We start from the raw sequence: 23,094 nt of genomic DNA on the forward strand, positions 1-23,094 counted from the left end.
AATGACATTGAGCCCAGATTTCTACTTGTAGGTATCCTCCACGACATTTAACATATCTTGTTGTGATACATGCATAAACACGTCTATAGCAGCATGGTTCGTAATAACTAAATTATGATATAGCCTATATGTCCAATAGTACATAAATGAAAAGAGATGCTAGTATTTCTACAAAATGGAGTACTACTGTACCATAAAAGGATAAACTTTAGCCATTTGATTAAAAATGGATGTACCTTGAGAGCATGATATTAAGTGAAATGAGACACACAAGTTCAATTATTGTAGTTGCTCTTATATGACAAACCCAAAATATAAATGATCACCAAAATAAGTTATGTAATAAGAAATAAATCTTTTGCAAAAGGGAAGAGAATTAAGAAACAATGGGAAGGGAGAGAAAAGGGATGAAAAAAAGAATGAATATATATGTGTATGTACCAACTCCCCATGAGAAATGGAATCATTATGTACTACAATGATGAACTAATAAAAATTTGAAAAAGAAATCTGATTTTGTATTTATCTCCAGTTATGGTTGTGGCCCAGTGTGTAACAGTACAAATTCATGAAAAACACCTTCTACTCTCCCAGGTACTATTAGTTTTGAGTTAGTTTACATTATTTAACCATAAAACATGGCATGTGACGATACCCTTGATGTATAGTTCACCTTAGTTCATTAGCTACCATAATTCAGTTGTTGGAATTAAAGAGGAGCTACAGTCAATTACCTAATTGTCTTCAGAAAAAGGAGTAGACTTTTGTGAGGAGCAAATTCCCTCTAAATTAAAACTGTGAACTCTACCTATCCATGTCTTTAAGATTTCTACTTACACTTTCCTCTTGAAGATTTAAAGTTTCTGTTTTAATATTTAAATTTTTGATCAATTTTGATTGTAGCTTTTTGCACAGTGATACGCATGGGTCTAGTTTTAACCTTCAGCTTGTGGTAAGCCAGTTTTTCTAGCACCATTTATTAAAGAGGCTATCTTTCTTCCAGGGAACACGTTTGGCCACTTTTATTAATGATAAAGTGGCTGAGTGTGTTTGCAGTTGTTTCTGCATCTTCTAATCTTTTCCACTGATCCTCAGGTCTGTCTCCCTGCCAGTACCATGCTCATTTTATCACAGTAGCTTTGTAGTATAGTTTCAGGTCAGGGATTTTGATAACTCCTGCCTTTGTTTTCCAGGACTGTTTTTGATATTCTGCATCTCTTCTGGTTCCAAATGAGTATGAGGAAAGTTTTCTCTAACTCTGCGAGGTGTAATAATAGTATTTTAACTGGGATTACATTGAATCTATATAACAATTTTGGGAGTATGGCCATATTCATGATGTTGGTTCTTCCTATCCAGGAACATGGAAAATTCATATTATTTTGTTCAGTGAAATTATGTATCATTTGTGATTTTGGGTTTTAATTGTAATTTGTACTCCATAAAAAATAAATACTGTGGTTTTAAATTGTAAATCAGTGTTGGCAGTCCATGTACTTAATACCATTGCAGTATTCATGTCTACAAACCCACCATTCCTATTATGAGCGATAACGGTATGAACAGCTAATTACTTCTCATAATTTACCCTGTTTCCATGCTTCACTAACAGGTTCCCAGGTTAATGTTGTCTTGGCTTTGGGACTTCTGTGTAAGCTAAGTGTAATTCATAATAATTTTTTAAGTTAGTAATACTGTCCTTTAAATTAGTTGAAGTCAGTGGGTTCTAACTATTAGGCTACATTTTCTTGTAATGAAGTATTTTTTAACTTCTGAATGTACAGATAAACTTCATGCACCCAAGTAGCTCAGTTCCTGAATATCGGGCTACACTTGACATATTAGAGCCCTACTCAGCAGATACTAAAGGAACAGAAAGTTGGTGGGACCAAGTTCTTAACACTTCTATGCTAAGAAATTTCTTGAGGGAAATTTTGTTCTTTTATTGCCCCAAAGGGTGAAAATGCTTTTCCTGACAAAACTGCCATGGATGTGCCATATTGCTTTCCAGCATCAGACTCCACTAAAACTTTTCTTCAAAGTTAGGAAAATCCAAAGGCTTACTCCCATCTTTGGATAGGTTATTTCCTCTTTCCATTGGATTTCAAGATATGGGGCAGGGAAGGTAGCAGCAACGTTCGCTTTTTATCTGAACTATGTGTGTCTGTTCCTATATGAAGCCTCATTATATTTAAAGGAAGTGGGTTTTTGTTTTGTTTTGTTTTGTTTTTGGCGGAACCGGGGATTGAACTCAGGCCCTTGTGCTTGCCAGAGAAGCGCTTATTCCATGGAGCCATCTGCCCAGCCCCAAAGAAACACATTTTAGCTTTTAATCTCACCACTGTAGCCAGAAAGATTTTTTTACCCATTCTATGGCCAGCATTCTTAATAAACATTAGGTAGAACCTCCACCATTTACTAATCAATGTACTCTTATAAAATTTAAAGAAATGAATAGTCTTCAAATGAATTTTACCTACAAATCATTAAAAAGTATATTTCAATAAAGACATCAACCAGTAAGTTTGAATTTTTATTTTTAGAAATTGAACAATAAGTGATTAGTTTGGGAAGAAATTATTAGTAACAAAGATTATTCCAATATTTTTAGAGTACAGATTACATATAAATTGACTTAAACATATTTCTTGAAATAAACTGAAAAATACTTAAAATATCCCATTGCATATGTATCATATTATTCCCAGTTTTATGGGTACTGTTTCAACTAAATGAATCTTGGAAGAAAAAAGTGGTTAATTTATCTCAAAACTGATGGCAAAAAAAGAAGAAATAATTGTACATTGCAATGTGTTTATGTGTGCGTGTATTAGTATTGTGATTCTCTTTAGCTGGTATTACCATTTTAATGATTGCTTCTGTTTCCACCTAAGACGTTACCCTTACTTTAATTAACTCAGCCACTTCAAAATTTTCTTACCCAAGTAGTGTATACAAAATTTTCTGGTTTGCAAATAATGCTAATAATGTCTATTACTTTGTGCAATATTTTTGAGGAAGAAAACCTAAATTAACACTTTTATGCACCAAATTAGAGCTAGTAAAATTGGGTTTTGCAAGTACCCCTAAATACTTCTGTGACAAGCTAGGGATTCAAGGTGCTGCTCTCACAAGATGAAGTGGGTATATCATTTCAGTTGTGTATTACACAACACACTATGAAATTTCATTGCTTCTTTCACTTTATTTCAGCTGCCAAAAGGTATAAAGACTTAAGATATGTTTGACTCAATTTGAAACACTGGTAATCTATGAACCACTTCAAATACTTTCAGTGTTTTTTACTTGGGTATTCAACATTTTAATCTCTCTTCTTGGTATGTACCTACCTTTCCTTCAATAGTGGCTTATTCTCCAAAATTCAGTTACACATTATGGGCATTCTTATATGGTTTCACTGGGACAACTTGTATATTCTCTCAACTACTGCTTACAAAGTACAATGGGGGTTGCCTTTATAAAATAGTTTTTCCAAAATTACTGCCTCAGAATATGATTCTAAGCTAAAATTTACTTTTAGACTTAACTCTGAGTAAATAATATGATTATAAATGAAATTTTAAAGACTTGGTTCTATATATAGTTACATGAGAAAATTTTCTGAAATTCAACCATAGCAAGCTCCATCTGCTCAGCAAAAAGGAACATGTACAAAGTTCCCCTAAAGCTTCTTGGTATATAAGTTTATAATAATACTACTTCTAAGGAAATACTTCAACATAAAAATTCATTTTCTTTAAAAAAAGTATTGCATTAAAAAGTTATTTGAGTTGTAAACACTCAAGGATAAACCAGTTTTAGGACCACATCATTGTGTCACAGTAACAGAAATGTGAATCACATTCATATATTTTTTAATTCATTGATTCTGGTTCTCCTAAATTCTCATCTATAGCTTACTATAATCTTAATGTAAGTGTTTGGAAAATCCAAATCCTCATTTCTTGTATAAATGTGCCAAGTAATGATGTACTAACATGAAATCATAGCTAGTCAGCTACATATTTGATTTGGTTACCCAGGTAGTTTGAAAATTATTATTCCACTAGCACTGTCTTCAAATTTCTGAAGCAGAACTTACAGGAAACATAAATGAGGTATACATTGTTGTAGTTCTGTTGCTTCTCTATTGCCCCAGAACTAGCCAGAGTTTCAAGGATAGATATGCAGAAATTATGCATTTCACCAGGTAGCACTCACCACAGGTGAAGAAACATCATCTATCTGTGGTGTCTATAATATATTTGGGTGATAGCATTGCATTACTTTTACCATAGTAATTTTGCAGATTTAGACACATGATAAAAGTAAACTTTTTTTTTTCAAAATCTGTTCATTTCTTTACTTATAGCATTGTATCTACACATGGAATTATCCCTGAAGTAATTTTAAGTTAGTTTCTCATTTTACAGCAGTAGAAATCTGAAAATTTATTTAATGAGAGTTGATATTCTGTTATATTTGATTTTAATTTCTTGATAATTGTAGGAAATGATCATACAGTTTAACTTGGGATTACATATTTGGTATTGTCCAATGATCATTCTAGTGACTACATAATAATTTTGAAAAATTAACCCATCTAGGCAAAGAACTTGATGTGTAAAGTTTTTTAAGAAAGAAATATTATTTCTACAGTACATGAGAGTTCAGTCCTATTCAGGTTTACAAGGGTATTATTTGGTGGTTTGTAGAACCAGCTATTGCACATGTTTGGGAAGTCTGAGTAAACCCTATCATCTATGGCTTTACTCTTTTCTTATAAAACAAAGGAAGCCAGTGTAACATGGATTGAAAACACAACTGATTTCTAGCTATCAGCTTAATGGTGAGGAAACAGGTGATACTTTCTCATTTATCAATTTTCTCTGTGCATGCAACTTTCATTTGGTTAGAGCATAGTCATTACAATTTTTCTTGCATGGCCTAACCAGTATTGTCAACCTATGGCATGCATGCCACAATGTGCTGTTTGTTATTACTGAAAGCTCTAAAAGGTTTTCCATCATTGACCTAACCTTAAATTTTCATATGACATTGTAAAAACTACATAGTTTGTTCTTACTTCTCTTTCTTTAAAATTCTACTCAGTGCCAATTCTTTTTAAAACTGCTTTTAATCTACTTATAATAGATTTCTTTATGTTGTAATTTGAATAAAGATAACATCCAACAGTCTTAAGAGTAATACTTGAATTCACAGTGACAAAAGTTACAAAGTTTGTGCAAAAGATACTGTACACCATTGGAGTACATAAAGATTGCTATAGTAAATTTTATATATAAAGCTGCATTTCTCATTAAAAGTATTCTGTGCTACATTAAAAGTTGTTTCTGATTTATATTTCTTTAATAATAAAACAGCATTTAATCTCAGAAAAATGAAGAAGTAGTAGCATATATATGATGTTTGTACGTGTACAACAAATCTTGGAATCTTTTAAACAGGATAATTGCTCTGGAGCTCTTCGAGTCTTCCCAGGGTCATAAAATATACCCGGCTGTGGCCATTATGCAGGACAGAGGTAAAGAACAGCTTTAAAAGAAAAAAACCACACTATTAGTAGATATTTAAAACATTGCAACCAATATTTAGTGATCAACAATGTTAATGACTAAAATGTACATATAATTTCAATTTATCTGTACCTCCTATTTCAAATATTGACCTATACTGTTGTTTCAGACAAGTTTCCTCAAACTGATGAGCAAAAATTAATCGGGAGTTTCAATTATATCACTAAAATGACCTTTTACCATATTCTATATACTTGCAATTCATACAGTTTAAATCATTTTTAGGTGGCATATATCCATTGAAGTTCATGATTTGTTTTGATTAATAATTATTTTCTTTTTTTCCATAATTTTATTGATAAACAAATAGCAATGAGACAGTTTCAAATCAAATTGGTAGGACAGTTTCAATAATTAACACATTGCATACATTCTTCCTAGTGGTTAATTGCTGTACAAGATGCGGACATATCTTAACACTATTAGAACAAATCACTCTATACATTAAGAGAATGTAACTATATATCTATCCTAATCTATTTGAATACACAGATACAAAATGGACATTCATCTGTATCCCCTTTTTTGGTTAAGTTCTGTTATTTGAATATTATAGGTGTGTAAACTCAGCAAAATATTCTAAAAGAGACCAGTAGCCCATAATAATATTGGGTCTTCCACTTAATTGGCAATGTCAGAAATTTCTGACCTGAGTCCGCTACAGCTCAACGTAACAGCATGACTTTACTTCTCACATTTCATTTTTATACATTTCTGCTGGATGGTTAAGAACAAGGTAAAGCAGGACATATGCAACAAGAGTTGTAGCTTTTGGATCTGATAAGGTCATTGAAATCCCTTCAGGATTTATCCTGAGATCCTGTTCCTCAGACTGTAGAAACTTTGTCAGTTCAACATATCAATACTTGATGAAAAATAGCTGTTCCATATTATGTCTAATATGTTTGATATGCAGACAGATAGTGAAGTTAAGCTTAACAGCCTAAGTTGTATGGTAATAACAATAAGTTTGTCTTCTGGATGGTTAACAACCTAAGTTGGCAGACCAAAATTAGAGAAAAAGGAGGGCTGCAAGAAAAGCCAATATTTTGGCCCTAGCCTTCCAAGTTCAATTAAGACTCAGGACATATGAGAACTTGTACTACAAAGTCATGTAACTCAGTAGTGTCCCAAATTTTCTGATCAAGAAGATTATGGGACCAAAGAGGAAAGTGATCGATGCTGTAGAATGTGCCTAAGGAGAGTCACATGGAGAGAAAACATTGTCTCAGGCTTTCACAGAGAGCACATTGGCCAAGCAATGGCCGTGACTCATCCACATGGCTGACACTGACAATAATTATTTTCTTTAAAAATTTAGTTTTACTTACATTAGCTTTTCTTTTAACATGAGGAAACAACTCATTTTCATATTTACTATTAACTGCTGTAGTTAAAGAAGTCACTGAAATTTTTTTCGTATAATTTCCTATTTCTGTTAAGTAAGCTGACATCCATAGTTTTAAAGAACAAGTTTGAGCCAGTGGATTATAAGACATGTTGTCTAAATAGGTAGAGTTCCCAGAGAAAATCAAAACAGAATATGGACATAACAGGCCCCATAGCTAGATCTTATTTTGACCTCCACAATGTCTCTATTTCAAAGGATTTGAGACATAATAGTAAGGAGGCAGATAAGTTATGCTAGATGCTCTTGGCTTAATACATTCACATTTTATTCACTAAAGCTGGGAGAAGGTTACTATGCACACATCACATAAATTTTCACAATTGTTCTCAAAACAGTAGCTAATATTCCCTTTTTGGAGATGAAGGTACTAATGATCAAGAAGATCAAATTTCTGAGATTTTCATACCTACTAACATGGCAGCCAGGACTGTATCTTAGGCCTATCTGATCTCAAACACTAATTCTTGTCACTCTATCTTTATGCTTTGCAAATATACGTCTTCCCTTGTCATAGAATACTTTAACCTAGTTATGCTAAAATTAAGTTCAGTGCAGTCTTTTTTTAAATCTCACTATATAGTTTGAGCTGGCCTTAAACTCACTGCATTATACACATTGGCCTTGAACTTGTGTTAACTCTCCTGCCTCAGCATCCTGAATTGTGGGATTATTGACATATGACACCACAATTGGTTTCAGTTTCTTCTAAATAAGAATATTTATTATTTTTACTAGGACTATTTCTCCAACTGTTATTTCTCATAAGTAGAAATATTCCTCCTTTTATAAATGAAATAAGGCCAGTGATATAGATCAGCAGACTAAGCTCCTACTTAGGCAAGCACAGGCACCAGCTGATGAAAAAAGGAAATATGGCACAAATGCACAATGGAAAATTATTCATTCTTAATAAAGAAAGAAAACTTGTGGTATGCAATCTAATGGATGGAAAAAGAAAACATGATGTTAAGTGAAATAAACCAGACACAGAAAAGCAAGTGCTTCATGCTCTCTTTCATGTGAAACACTGGCCTGAATGTAGAATAGTGATTGCTAGATGTTTACAAGAATGTAGGTTTGATAAATACAGGTTGGACTTGATTAGTGACACTGCGTGTATATGGTAACATATGACTAAATCGCATTGAATATGCACAATCAATACATATTAATAGAAGGCAATATGTAAAAGGATTTGTTCAAACATTTTGTTTAAAAATATTTTGTATGAAAACAAAAGAATGGTGGATCAAGGACAGTAAAAGAGTTTATACTGAATAAATAATGGATATATTTTGTCTGACATAACTGAAAACTACTTTGCGAAAATGAAGCTGTTTTGAAACAATTTCAAATTTTAACAAGTCAATATTTCTACTGCAAAATTGAAAATTTATTTTTCCAATGGCACATTAATTTGAAAAACATAACACCAGCATATTTATGGTCAGAAACAAACGGACATGTATTTATTTAGTTAGTTTTAATTGTTTCTTTAGTTTTGCTCTAACTTAACAGTGCACATCATACCTTGTCACCTCGGATACACAGAAATCTCAGCTTCTTGATTGACCTGGCATTCATCTCACTTTCCAGAACCTCTGATTGAGAAGAACGCACTTCAATGGCTTTCTGGCCCCATCCTGTGGTCCGCTGTGTACATTCAATAGCTAACTCATCAATGAAAAATATCACAGAAACATTATTTTCCCCGCAGTCATTTGAATGTTACAAAAAGTTGCTATTTGATTATAAAGAAACTCATTGCAATTCAAGTTAACCCATCATTTCCCCTTACTCCTATGTCAATCATTTTGTCACTCTGCTGCTGAGAAATGGTATCTTACTCAACTATTATATAAGATTCATGAAAGAACTCCTAAATCTTTATATAAGTGTCTTTAAAAAATAGAGTGAGCACTGGATCTTTCAAATAAAATAACTAAGAATTTAGTATCTCCTGCTTGTTTTTATTACAATCACAATTACTTACTTATTTAGGACACCAAATTCAAAATTTAAATTATGAACATATTTTAACTCAGAACATGGCTGTCCTTGAAGAACTTTATAAGTATAATTTCAAAATAGAATTAACATTAACCTAGAGTGTAATGGAAATGAATACAGGAAATAAGTAATATAATTTTTCTATATGTGTTTAAACTTTTTGCCCATATTATTGCTTCTGTAAAAGATAACCAAACAGCAAAATGTTTCTAAAGTGAATGCAAAGGCTACTTGCTAAATACAAGAACACAGTTCACCTGACAAAACAAAATTTCTACCTTAGTCCCGCAACAGATAAATTTGAAACTTTACCAACCTACTGTGCTTGCTTGCTTGCTGCTTGCTTGTTTGTTTTCCCTTTTCTTTCTTTCTTTCTTTCTTTCTTTCTTTCTTTCTTTCTTTCTTTCTTTCTTTCTTCTTTCTTTCTTTCTTTCCCTTTTCTTTCTTTCTTTCCTCTTTCTTTCTTTCTTTCTTTCCTTTCTTTCCTCTTTCTTTCTTTCTTTCTTTCCTTTCTTTCTTTGCACTACAGGGGATTGAACTCAGGATCCTGCACTTGCCAGGCAAGCGCTTATTCTACTGAGCTATCTCCCAAGACCCTAGCTACTGAGCTTTCTGAAATGAGATTCACTCAGTTATACTGAGAATACCTAGTAAAACTACCAACTACTGCAATCCTCTCTATATTTGTTTGGGAATTCTGAGCAATGAACTTTCTCTCAAAAATATTTGTCATTGTTCAAAGAAATGCAAAATTTAGACTAGGAAAATTTGGGTCTGAGTTAGCTTTAAATAACAAAACACTTTGATACAGAAGAATAATTTCTTTAACATCAGCACTATAATGTATATCCTTAATACTTAAAACTAAAAATGCCATGTGGCTATAAGGTTACAACTTACTTCATTTTATGTGTAAGTATTTTCCAAATTCTAGCAAACTAAAATAGCTTTATTATATAGATAACACAACATTGTCTCTTAAGGACAAAAACTGGACAAGGAAAATTTTAAAGATCCTTTTGCAAAGAAAAATCCTTTTGTCTCCTCTGATTGTCTAATGGCATAAATATAGGAGTGTCTCTGTCTTCCTATTTCAGATGAATTATTTTATTCTTATCAATTAATATATTAACTATAAAAGCACCACTTGATTATTTTTGCTTCTGTGCCCCAGATCTGCCAATTACACGATAAGCATTTATCTTCTGTCACTTAAAATGATTTTAAACCCTTTGTGAATACTTGCCTGCTTGAAGAAATTGGAGCAGTTTTTCAGGACAATCCTTAATATTGACTACGTATGCAAAAACAGTAAAAGATTTTGCAGACACAATGCAAAGTGCCATCATCCCATAGAAAAACTGTTCATCAAAATTAGTTCTTTAAAACTAGTCCTTAAATTCACATGAGTATAACTTTTACCTAATTTATAGAGATTTGTGGAACTGTTGGTTTTTCTCTTGACCAATTACATCAGCTTTCCACTGCCCTGCCACACTTCTGTCTTTCTCCTTCAAACTCGTTTTCTATGAAAATTACTGTCTTTCATTTTGATAATATCGCTCCAATATTTTTACTTTTCCTATGCATTCTGCTCCCTACCTAGAATAATCAATCCTCAGAAACATACACAAGCATCCCAAATTATTTGCATTTTCCAGATCATAAGCCTACCTACATTGGGTAGAGAAAAATATCCTGTTCAGAAGAGGATGAAGAGACAGTTTTATTTATGTGGTCTTCAGATTGATACCTTTTATGCATTCCAGTTGCATCTGTTGTTTTTCCAAATGAACTGATTCTTCGTAAACTATCACTCACTAAACAGAACACTACTGACTGTATGAAATAGAAATTTTTTGCTATTGTTTTGTGATGGTAGTCTCCTAAATAAAATTAATACAATGATAAGAAGTATTTTCAACATATTTAAAGCAAAGAGACTTAAAGCAAAATTACAGATAGTGGAAAGGCATTAGCTCCTATTTTAATAAAATAAGGAAATGAACAACGAAGATAACTAAAATTGATTTCTATTTAATAGTCACATGAATGTGCTGAGCATATGACAGATACTTGCTTCACCTTACTAGGACAAGGTGTGCAAGTCTCTAGAAAACCCTCTGTTCTTTAAGAAAAAAACAATCTTTCAGGAAAACTTTACTTAGGATACATTTCCCTTAAAATGTTTCTCTGGAATTATCTTAAAGAGTGATATATCTTGTACATACCTACAGAAGATGGTATGTCTCTCCATACTTCAAGAATTTTCTTGAAAAGTTGTTCATTTGATTCCACAGAAAGAGCTTCAGCATTGAAAGTGAGCATCATGCCAATTCCCAAAGACTCAGGTAAAATGATGATATTCTGTAATATAATGATTCCCGGGAGCTGAAATTATGTTTCATAGGACTTATATGTCCAGTATTTGTATCACTATGATTTTAATTGAAGGAGCTTGCCTAAGAATTAGGCAAGATTAAGCTTCTGTATCCAAATTAAACAGCAAGCTACCCACCACTTGCAGAGCTGCTTACCTGATGAAAGGTAGTTATAGCTGTTTAAGCTTTGCATTTAAATTTGGGGGAAGGCTTATTTGAAAAACAATAAAAAATATATTTCCAATACAGAGAGTTTTCTTGTCCTCCATAATACTGTAGACTTGGCTTAAAATACATTTTAACAATTATTAAATATTTGAATAATGAGTATGTGAACCAAGTAGCAAATATATAACCATCGGTTAGCATATTCATCAAAATAAAAAATAGGAAATTAACATAAAATAGTTTAAGTTCAAAATGTTTACAAAGCTTGCATTTATAGTATTCTTCAGAGCTTTGCATATAATTCACCCCCACCTTTGCAAAACTTTTAGGCTTTTATATCTCATTTTTATAGATTAAATTATAGTCACTGCACAAACTTAGGAGCACATCTAAATTCCACGATACATAAAATGTAACAAAAGTTGCTTAAGCTAATACTGTCACAATGACAATGTTTCCCTGAGAAATAAACAATTATGTTCTCTACTGCTTCTTCAAGTTAGCAAGTTACAGACAAAACAAAACAGTTTGAAAGCTATACTTGCCAAACTCAGCATACTGAGGCCAAGAGCTTGAGTCCATGTCTCAGCAACAACAATCCTTAAAACTAAAATGGGGATCCAGAGGCGAAAAGCAATTTTAATGCGTTCTCTGGGCACTTGCATGAGCAATTGAATCAGAAAAGAGGTGAAAGAAGAAAACAAAAAAAATTGCGAGAAAAAACCTTGTCTCAATAAAATCTTGTTTATAACAAAATTGGACTTCCGATAATCCAGACAGCATCTGATTTAATTTACTTGCTTTTCAAATGATTCTTCAAATAACCAGATAACTCTTTGGCACACATAGCATCTTGTAGCATTACAGACTTGTAATTCAGCACTCTTGGAAAAATATCATTTTCAGTACATTCTGTTGCAGAAAATACCTTCCTCTCTTTTATATTACGATCCTTTCTCTTTTACTGGATCAAGACTCTAGGGCATTTAGCTAAATCTAATTTTAAATATACACAAGGTATCCTAATTAGGTCAGAAAAATTATTTTTAAAACCTCATCTTCTTTCATTCTAACTCTCACAGTAATTAACAGATATGTTTTCTTGCTTATTGGTTAGTTGGAACACTGGGTTTAAATTTCTTCAGTGGCTTTTCTTTTCTGTATTTAAAAGAAAAAAGCAACAGACACATGGTATAAAAATTTCAAAGCAAGATTGTAGGTGAGGGGCTGGGGAGATAGCTTAGTAAAATAAGTGCTTGCCTGGCAAAGCAAGGGCCTGAGTTCATTCCCTGGTTCCACAAAAAAAAAAAAAAAAGAAAAAAAAAGAAAGAAAAGAAAAAACAAAAGATTGTAGGAGAGTAAAAATGCCTGGGAAGCACAAGTTTATGCATTAGGAAGAAATGAATAATCAAATAAAACAAAAATCTGTGTGCTCTATAGATACTTTTTAGTTGCCCATTCCAGTATAAGTTTTGTTATTGATATTTTTCAGCCTTTCAGAATTTTAGTATTTGGAAAGTGATAATGCTGCTATACTATCATTTCTAAGAATTTGAAGGTATTAACTTACGTTACGTGGCAGGATCACATCAGATATTACTTCAGATTCTACATCAATGATATGATATTCATTTTCGGAGCTGAAGAAAATCTTTAGTTTTTTCTCAGAACCAAGAGACAGATCAACTGTCACTGGCTTATGATTAAGAGTTGGAAACACCTGAAATTATGAAGCCAAGTATGACTGAAAGGCCAAAATACAACATTGTTTTCAAGGCCAAAAAAAAAGAAGAAGAAGAAGAAAGAAAAGAAAAAAAACAAAATCTTCCATTTTTTCCTAGATTAACAGATTTGTAGAACCTAGGTGGATGTTTTAAATGGCATACCATATTTAAAGACCTACATATTGGAGGTTTTATTAGATCTGTCACTACAACAAAAGGTGCAATTATAGTTAGTTTCTAAATATTTCAAGTGTCAAAATATGTGATATAACAACCACTGTTGTTTTTTTAAATTCTTATTTTGAAACTCTACCATTTGTACTGACACTCATTTCTCTGTTTTTGTCTTGATTTCTGCTATTTGTTTTTACTCTTTAAAATAAAATTTCAAAAATTGGAAGATAAATAAATATTTGAATTTTCAAATTGCCAGTGATACTAAGAACATCACATCATTCTCCTCTTTGCTGTGCTTAAATTCCTCAAATTGGGCTTCAAAAAATGAAGATACTCCTCTGGATTAGCCAGCTGTATTTTTGCCATTACTTGTATATAACTTTCATAAGGCATGTAAGGTCCTTTACAGTCTACTAACTTCTTGAAGCATACTTGGTAAACATCTAAAAGGCCAACATACTAATGTACTATCAACTGAGTGTGCACTTGGCTTTTATGGTCTGCAGTCCAAGGCCACAAAAAACCAAACAGGATTTCCTGTCAAGTTCAGATCGCAGTGGAGAACTATCAAAGAATTCACCATAGTAGCATCTTGAGTGGGATTTAAGAACTAGATTGCGGATTTTTGACAGGAACCATGTATCAGGTTTGAGAGATTGTTGGTATATATCTCTTTGATTTCCATGTTCCATATCAGGTAGCTCTGACACTAAAGAGCAAACTTATATCCAAATATTAATAGCTGAGATAAAGTCAGTGATGGAATTTGTGTCAAGGCAAACCAAGTTTGTTTAATGCAATCTGTGTCATTTATAAAAAGTGTATAACTATTGTGGAAAAAATCTGTGAGGAGAAGTTATAAGAATTAGTGCATTTTTATTGAGATATTTTGGCCTACAAAACAAAGCATATAAAAACATCTGAGATTCAATTATTTTTCATTAATACCTTGTTAGAATTTATCAGAATGTGTTTCTACTAGTGATTTGTAAAGACCAGCCCAGGTACTAGCTAGTTCAATACTATCTGCCACATTTTGATTTAAAAAAAAATAAAAAACAAGAGATTCCCAGGTTGCACTCAGATCTACTAATTCTTTGTGGGATTAGGTCTGAAACCTAAATGTTTCAGAAATAGGTCAGTCAATTCTTATATATACCATTTATTAAAAGCTATTTGACTTGCTAGAATGTTACCATTTCACTATCAGCCCTCATTACAACACAAGAAATACAAAACATTCCTATTTGAGTGAAATTTTGGAGCACTAAAATTACTTACAGTCCTTAACTTATGTGCTTCTGATAAAAAATTCAGCAGCACCTTGTTTGGAACTGAAGCAAAGTTAAGTCATAATAAGCATGGAAAGCTACTTGTAAACCTAATTACCATATTTCACAATGATTCTAGAAAATTTGTTTAGACTTTCAGCTTGTAAGCAGAGTAGACCCATCCTTTACTCCCATCGTCACCCATACTCCATCAACATAGTAACTGAAGCAAAGATTTTTCTCTTCCCTCCTTTTTGTTCCAATAATTTCCAAGCTTGTTTTTACCATCTTTCTAATCTCCTTCCCTCTACTAAGAAAGAACAGGGATTTTCAGATTCAGGTTTGTAGCATGACACTCAGAGCCTGTGCTTGGGATTTTAAAAAAGAAAATATTCATGTTGAATATCCTGTATTCATGTTGAATACAGGAATTGTGGGTGAGGAGTGTGAGACATTATGGAAGTAGGGCAATGAAGGTGGGGTCAAGGATTTTTTTCATATTCTCCCATGCTCTGATGCTGGGGGGGGGTCTTTTTGTTGTTTTGTTTTTTCCTGTGGTACCAGGGACCAAACTCAGGACCTTGCACTTGCTAGGCAGGTGCTTATGCCGCTGAGCTACATCCCTGGCCCTGCTGTGCATTGTTTAAATAACAGTTAAAAAGAGCTAAATGATAACTACTGATATGATATATCTAAATTACATTAATTTTAAAATAATGGCATACTGCATCTGTATTGAAAATATTTCTTTGCTTTTGTGATGAAAATAAAAAGAGTATGATGCAAAGGAAAAAAAGATCACTCACTTTAACAGCAGTGCTTTCATCTGAGAACTTTGACGCCAATGCATAAAGGTGAATTGATGATTTCAAAGCAATTGCTATATATGTTGTTTCTTCAAGTTGGACTACAATGATAAAATACAAAAAACAATACCACAGATTTAACAAGAGCACTCAGGCATTTTCATTTGTTATGACAAATAAAGTCATAACATAAGACTTTAGTTTTTTTTTTTTTAAAGGTTAATCAAAAATTTATAGTAGTGTGTTCTTCCTTTCTTGTGATGAAATCCATTTCAATTCTGGCTTTAGAACATCAACAGTTTCCCAAGTGGTAAGCAAACCTAAGTGACTCCAGCAATGCCCACAATCTCCACAGAAGGAATATGGAAAAGAGTAGGAATAGGCACTCCTTTGAAAAATTACACTCTTGTTTTGGTTTTGATTTGTTCTGTTCTGTTTTGTTTTTACCTTGCAGGCAGCCAAGAAGAATTTAGAAAAAAGACATTTGCCCAAAGTTCAATATTTATGAACTATTATTGTAAAATGAAACATATGTCCTAGCACTGGTTGCTGAAATGACATTCAAATTTACCTGTTGTATGAACACTGCTAAAAATTATTGGAAAAAATGATGTTTGAGCTGAGAGAGACTGTGTTCCTCCACATGGTCTCAGCGATGCCAATCCTTGCTGCACTGTTTTCGTCATTGGCATGTTACAGTCCCTTATTCTCTACCTTTATGGCATCCATCCTTGGAATTGTCTCTCGTCTTTCTTGGGCTAACTTCACAACGTCTTCATTTTGAAGGTTTCCTTGGTTTTCACATCTAGAATTAATTGCTAATTCTTCTCCGTCTTTAAGCACCATCATAGGCTCTATAATATGCTTTAGAATGTGTTTTTCATGTACTTTGTTTCTCTTACCTCCCTAATTGGTTAAATAAATGAATACTTTTCAGATGAGGGAAAAAAAGAACTCTGAAGTTGAATACCATACCCACAGACACCCAGTTAAAAAGAGTTATGGACTTTGGTCTGAATATGGTAATTTTTCTTCTAGAATGTTTTCTCTTCTAGTCATCTGAATGTGGACTTTTTCTTCTTTTCATGTTAATTTTTCTATTCATCAGCAGCCTCTCACATAATCAGACTCTTCCCAAGTTCTGAGATGATTCAGATCAATGGTTCTCCAACTTTAATATGTGTGAAAATCATTTGCAGAGCTTGCTAGAACATAGTTTGGGAGTGCTTTTCTCCAAGACTTTAGTTTTAAAAGCTACTTACTTAGAATTTCATGCTGCTTCAAAACAGTAAGATTACTATACAATTTTGGATATTGATGAAAACATTAAAGAAGATTTAAATAAATGGAAAAAATTTTCATCCATTTTTATATGTAACATTTAAAGACAGCAACACTTTTCAGGAAAACTATAGACTGAAGGAGATACCTATTAAAATTCCAATGGCATCCTATTTTTGTCGAAATTAAAAAGCTATTCTTAAATTTCACATGGACTGACAAGAGGTTCTGAACAACCGACACAATATTTTTTTATGTATTTAGTGCAAGGTCTTACAGGGTCTCACTACACACATAGGACTCGTAGTGATCCTCCTGTTTTCAGCCTCCCGAGTGCTTGGATTACAGGTGAGCACCACCACACCCAGTCTCAGCTGCCATCTCAATGCGCCCCTCAGGTGGGGCCGGTATGGCACGCGGGGGATTGAAGCCAGGTAGCTATCTGACTGACCCCACAATCTTGAAAATAGAACAAAACCCAAAATTGGTGGACCTATATTTAGTGATTTGAGACTACAAATGACAGTAATAAAAATATGTAACACACATCAGGGTAGGCATACAGATGAATGGAATATAATTTAGAGTCAACAAATTTATCCATAAGTCCATAGTAAATGGTACCTAAACCAACCCAATAAGGAAAAACAGTGTACAGTAAATGGTGCTGGAACAAGAGAATATCTACACAAAAAAGAATGAATCTGGACTCTTAATTTCTACCCTATAAAATCCCAAAATGAATCAAAGACCTATATGTAAGATCTAAAATTTTAAACTCAGCAATAAATATATGGACAACTATTGATGACCTTGAATATGTCAATTTGTTATGTTTGACAGTGAAAGTGTAAAGGTCAAAATAAAAAATAGATAAATTAGGATACATCATATTTAAAAATTTTGTGCATCAAGGGACACAATCAAGGAGTTGAAAGTATAGCCTGTGGGTCAGCAGAGAATATCTGCAAATCGCGCATCTCATAAGGGGCTAGTATAATAATTCTTAAACTCAACAACAAAGGACAAACCCATTAAAAATGGGGAAATACTTGAATAGTTTATTCTTCCAAAGATGATAAAAAAAAGGAGCAGTAAATACATGAAAACAGGCTTAACATTAATCTCTTGGAAAATTTAAACCCAGTTTACTGCTTTTTACCACACTAGGATGGCAAGAGTCAAAACATAAGCATCTATAAATGTTTGAATGGACACAAAATATTGTGAGTCCTAGCACATTACTAATGGCAAGGTGAAATGGTACGTCTACTTTGAAATCATTTTCACAGTACTATCTAAAGGAAAACAAAACATACATACTCATACAAACATATGAAAAATATTCATATATACAAAGACATATAGAAATATTAATAGCAAAATTATTAGTAATAGCCAAAGAGAAGAAAATATGCAAATTTTTGTCAACCAAGGTATAGGCAAACAAAAAGTGATGTATACCTACAAAACAATTATGCTATGTGAAAAAGTCTGTCACAAAAGATCTCATAATGTATGGCTACATTTACATTAATATTTAAGGATTGAAAAATCTTGTACAGAAAGAAAGTATATCAATGGGTACATGTGACTGCAAAGGGAGTAAGAGAAAGGGAGAAAGAAGAGAATGGGAAGACAGGTTAACAGATAGGAGTGCGTTATTTTGGGGATGAAAAATAGCTCATAGAGATGTTGCATAGCTCTACAAATACAGCATAAGCCACTGACTTGTGTACTTTAAATTGGTGCAGTTTGTAGCATTTCAATTATTTCAATAGGACTGTTTCTTAAGGAAAAGTAACAAGTATATGCTTCCTCTTAGTCTTTCTGGTTGATTGATATGGAATATGCTGTTACTCAATAGATTTATACTTTCCATTAAATCCCTTCTTTCTTTATCACAATGTCTGTCTCTGTTGCTCTCTCTCTCTATCTTCTCTCTCTCATTCTCTCACTCTCTTTACTTCTCCATTTTCTTTGTATTGCTTCCAAGTCAAAGAAACATGACTACTATATCCCCAATAAGAAAACAAAATGTGTTAGTTAAGCAGACATTTCCTATACATTTAATATAGGGCAATGATAATGGCTACTTCATTGTCTTATGAATCTTGAAAGATTATGAAAACACCTGGCCAGTATGATTCATAGTCATCCTTCCTTGTGAACATATTACCATATATTTTTGTACCAGGGATGAAACTCAGGACAGGCATGCACTTATGCCACAGAGCTGTATCCCCAGGTCTGGTTGCTCTGAATGATGGAGTACATTAGAATGGGAACAGTCAGGAAAATTGTTAAGTAATTCATCCCCTTGCCAAGAGCACAGATCTACAAGATTATTCCCTTCATAACTATCTATTACTGAATTAAAATGGTACAAGTTAATAGGAAATAGTTCTATAATATAAACTCTAAGATAACATTTGGGGTATCTTTCACTTCTAAACTCATCACATTTACATAATATAATTGGAAGGGAGTAGTGATACTCAAAACCAGAAGAAAATAATGTTTTTATTTATTGCCTAAATTATTGTGGTATAAATTTCTCCTTCTATCAGTGTTTGTGTACACAACCATGCACATGAGAACAAATATCCCGATAAAGCTGCTTTATACACATAAAAATGATTATTTAGAAATATTCTGCAATTCATATAACGTGAATGCATAATGTGAACTATCTTCCACCTATGCTAGCAGTTCTTGAAGTGAAAATTTATGCAGAGATATAGAAATAAGGTAGACAGTAAAGGGGATCTGATTCAGAAATGGAACAAAATAGGATGACATAACTTCATAATTGACAGCTGAAAGCAGGAATCTGAGATATTGGAGTTGTTACTCCATTTGTTATTTCACAGTGGATGGTTGTAAAGATGAAAAAATTATCAAATCACACTAAACACATAATTACTGCATAATCAATATTGACAGTGAGAGCCAGAAGATCACAGAAATATTTTCTTTCTGATTTATCATAAGGTTTCTGGTTATTACTAAAATGAGTTGCATTGTATTGTTATTCTGAAGAAATACCATAAATCTGTGTAGGTTGTTGAAGATATATCAGAAGCATTTATAGGTATATAGAAGTTGGAAAATATCAGTTTAACTCAGGTATTTATTGTAACTTATAAGGGAAGAAAGGTGAAGAAATAACAAATTGAACACCAATAGCTATTTCAGCCAATCAGTGTTCTAGCAGCCAAGATTTTAGCAGTAAAACCTGTCTCAATGAAATTTACGCATCTGTGTATTAGAAACTGCAAATTCTTTTCTATTTCTCCTTTGCATTTCATAATTATGTACTTGGCTCAGTGAAAGAAAGGAAACACTATACAGCTTATAGTAAATGTGAAATGGTACATACGGACACTGAAGTGTTCACAGCCAGTCAACTTATCAATAGCCCTGCAAGTTTCCTCTGTCTTCAGCATTTCTTGCTGCCGTTTTTTACTTTCTGGATCATTATTCAAAATCTTGTTCCTCAGCCACGTCAAATGATACAGGCGAAGTCGATTCTTGTGACCTGGTAGATAAGAAAAGATACAATATTTCATTTCTACCTATTTTCTTCATATCTTAGAAGAATAAAAAAGTAAAGCTATTTGCCTTTTTAACATGTGCTCACTAATGTAAAAATCCTATTTTTAATCACTACATTGAGTCAGAATCTCCCCTTCAGAATTTAGAAATACATTATCAAAAGTCTATCTAAGTTCTAAGTGATAAAGTGCTAACCAGGTACATACATATCTGTGTGAAGTGGGATCTAAAACGCTTCTCTGAGACAAATTATGACTGCCACTAAACTGGCCACAGAGATACAATGCATTCACTTATACCTTGGCTTTTTACTGAGTCACTATTCCTTTGTGGTTCACAAAATTAGAAGCAATCCCTGATAACGTTTGTGTGTATGAAGGATGTCTGAATAGTGACTGGTTAGGCATTTAAGGCCACAAAGATGGATCTCTTGGTTTTCTACCATTCTAGCATACTTATAAAACAGCTGAAGCTTTGTTATTTCCTTTTCAACCCGATTCATTCTTATTCTAAAATTATTTCAATGACTTCTAACACTTTTGTTGCTACAAAATACATATTTTGAGGTACATATTGTGATATTTTAATTCAAGCATATACTGGGCAGTGTCCAATTCAGGATACTTTTAACCTTAACCTTAACCTAAAACTGTTAGTACTTTCTTATAGTGAGTACATTCAAATTGCTTTTTTCCATTTTGAAATCTATAATGCGTTGCTATTACATACACCCTATTATTCTCTATCACAACAAACTAATTTCTAGGATTTTACTCTATAGATAAACCACTTTTAAATTTTACCTTTTTGTCTTTTATCTTTTGACTACATGCAGATTTAATGCAATTTCTTTCTTATAACAGGTTCTAGTTAGTAATAACTATTACTCTAACACTCATTTAGTTGCTTTTTCATAGAGAAATATTTAAGATCTGATTGCTCCAAAATAAGAAATCCAAGTACTGTGTGGAAAATGTATAGTGGTCTTGAGGGAATCCATTCTGTTTTTAGTCCATGTTTGTGACACACATAATGAATACATTCACTGTGACTAGTTAGTACCTGTACGTAGCATATCTTAATTGGTTATGACCCTTTCCCTGTTCCCCCTCTCCTGGTCTCCCTATATGTTGGCCCTCTTCCAATTTCCAAAAGATTTATATCTTGCTGTTTCTTATTATCTGCTTTAATTTTAATTCATTTCGTGTTCAGTTGTTTATACAAATGGAGCCATATGATATATAAGCTTATGTGTCTGATATACTTCACTTAAAATTACGGATTCAAGGTGTATCCTAGGACCCATTCTTGTAGCAAGTCTTATATATAATAGGCCCTAGTATACAGGAGAAAGAGTTCAGTGTTTTCCTTTATTAGCATTATTGTATTTACAAATCTTTGGTGAAGATTTTGAGAAGGTTGCTTCCTTAGACTACATCTTGTCCTCTGAATAACTACTATGAAGACAATGATATGCAATATATTAAGCATTGTAACTGTCCTACTAACCTGTTTCTGAAACTGTTTCATTGCTGTTTTGTGTTTTTTCTCATTAAAATAAATAAAAATAAATATAAAAAATTTTAAATGACCCTATCTTGATTATTTTATGCTTTAAGTTTAGATCTTTTGGAAGAGCTGCAGTGGCGTGCCAATGTTTTCAGTGGACAGCCTACTCCTTGGATGATGCAGACAGTGTTTATCTAAATAGAAGCAATTCCAGGCAGGCCAGTCACTTCCTGACAGAAGAGCTCAGCCTGCAACATGGCTAGTTCTTTTGGTTTTGGGTAGTGATAAGAAAAATGTTCCAATAAAAATGTATGATTTGATACTATATAATATTGTGCCAAGACCAAGTCTCATTTTTACTGATGTGTGTCCAAATTTGGTTTATTTTTGGTGTTGTCGTTCTGCTTCTAAGATCATGAATGGTGTGTGGTGCACATTGCTGTGGTCTGTGTGTACGAGTTCATGAAAATTTAGAGGTATGACATTTCAGGAGGTTATCCAGAAAAAAAATGCAGTATGGTTTTTCTTATCAATAACCTGGATCAAGTGCATTGCAATGAAAGAAAGTTGATTTAAATTGTAAATAGATAAAAAAAAGATACAAAAAATATAGATAGGAGAGCCCTGTGTCCCACTTAAATGTTATATTTAAAGTGCTTGCCTATGAACGCATTCACCTGAGGAAGTCTTTAACCTAGTTTGCAACCTAATTTATCTGCATAATTGCTCAGCTAATTTTAGTATTTAAACAAACCAGAGATGGTAATCAGCAAATTGAGTGACTCTATAACTTGAATTTGGTGGAATGGTCTTCGCTTTATGAGTTTAGTAATGTTTGCTTTTCCACTTCTGTCCAGTAGACACAGATTAGATCTGGTTCCCAGCAGCAAATTGACTCCTGTTCAGATATAAAAAGTACTACATTAATTCAGATTATTTGTTGCAATTACATTTATATTAGAATTTTTCATTCTTCAATGTGTTAATCTATATAAAGATGACTTTTATAATTTTATGCTAATATTAATTTCATACTTTGTAGCTATATACTCTGAGATGATATTCTGTAGCAATAGTTTACAATCTATGTCATCTTAAAAATACAATTTTATGTATATCTCAGCATCTATTAGTGCCCCAAAGTTTATCAGTCAATCCTTCTGCAGATTACTATTAAATGTCATTAGCCTAACACATAAAT

The 23,094-nt window shown here is 32.9% G+C and overlaps 1 protein-coding gene across 1 annotated transcript in view; it reads right to left on the minus strand.

Annotated features, from left to right (window-relative positions):
• Positions 1–5,231: 5,231 nt before the first annotated feature.
• The window catches only part of Nrk (Nik related kinase), a 131,598-nt gene continuing 113,735 nt past the window's right edge, over positions 5,232–23,094 (minus strand). The window contains exons 22-29 of the mRNA XM_004646206.2: positions 22,648–22,791; positions 20,209–20,367; positions 15,542–15,646; positions 13,783–13,899; positions 13,138–13,292; positions 11,250–11,409; positions 8,539–8,678; positions 5,232–5,556 (exon numbers count right to left, since the gene is read on the minus strand). Of these exons, the coding sequence (XP_004646263.1) occupies positions 5,461–5,556; positions 8,539–8,678; positions 11,250–11,409; positions 13,138–13,292; positions 13,783–13,899; positions 15,542–15,646; positions 20,209–20,367; positions 22,648–22,791 (1,076 nt within the window). The 3' untranslated portion in view covers positions 5,232–5,460. The remainder of the gene's footprint in view (positions 5,557–8,538; positions 8,679–11,249; positions 11,410–13,137; positions 13,293–13,782; positions 13,900–15,541; positions 15,647–20,208; positions 20,368–22,647; positions 22,792–23,094) is intronic.

Source organism: Octodon degus, unplaced genomic scaffold, assembly GCF_000260255.1.
Source record: "Octodon degus isolate 3935 unplaced genomic scaffold, OctDeg1.0 scaffold00259, whole genome shotgun sequence".
Taxonomy (NCBI): Eukaryota; Metazoa; Chordata; class Mammalia; order Rodentia; family Octodontidae; genus Octodon; species Octodon degus.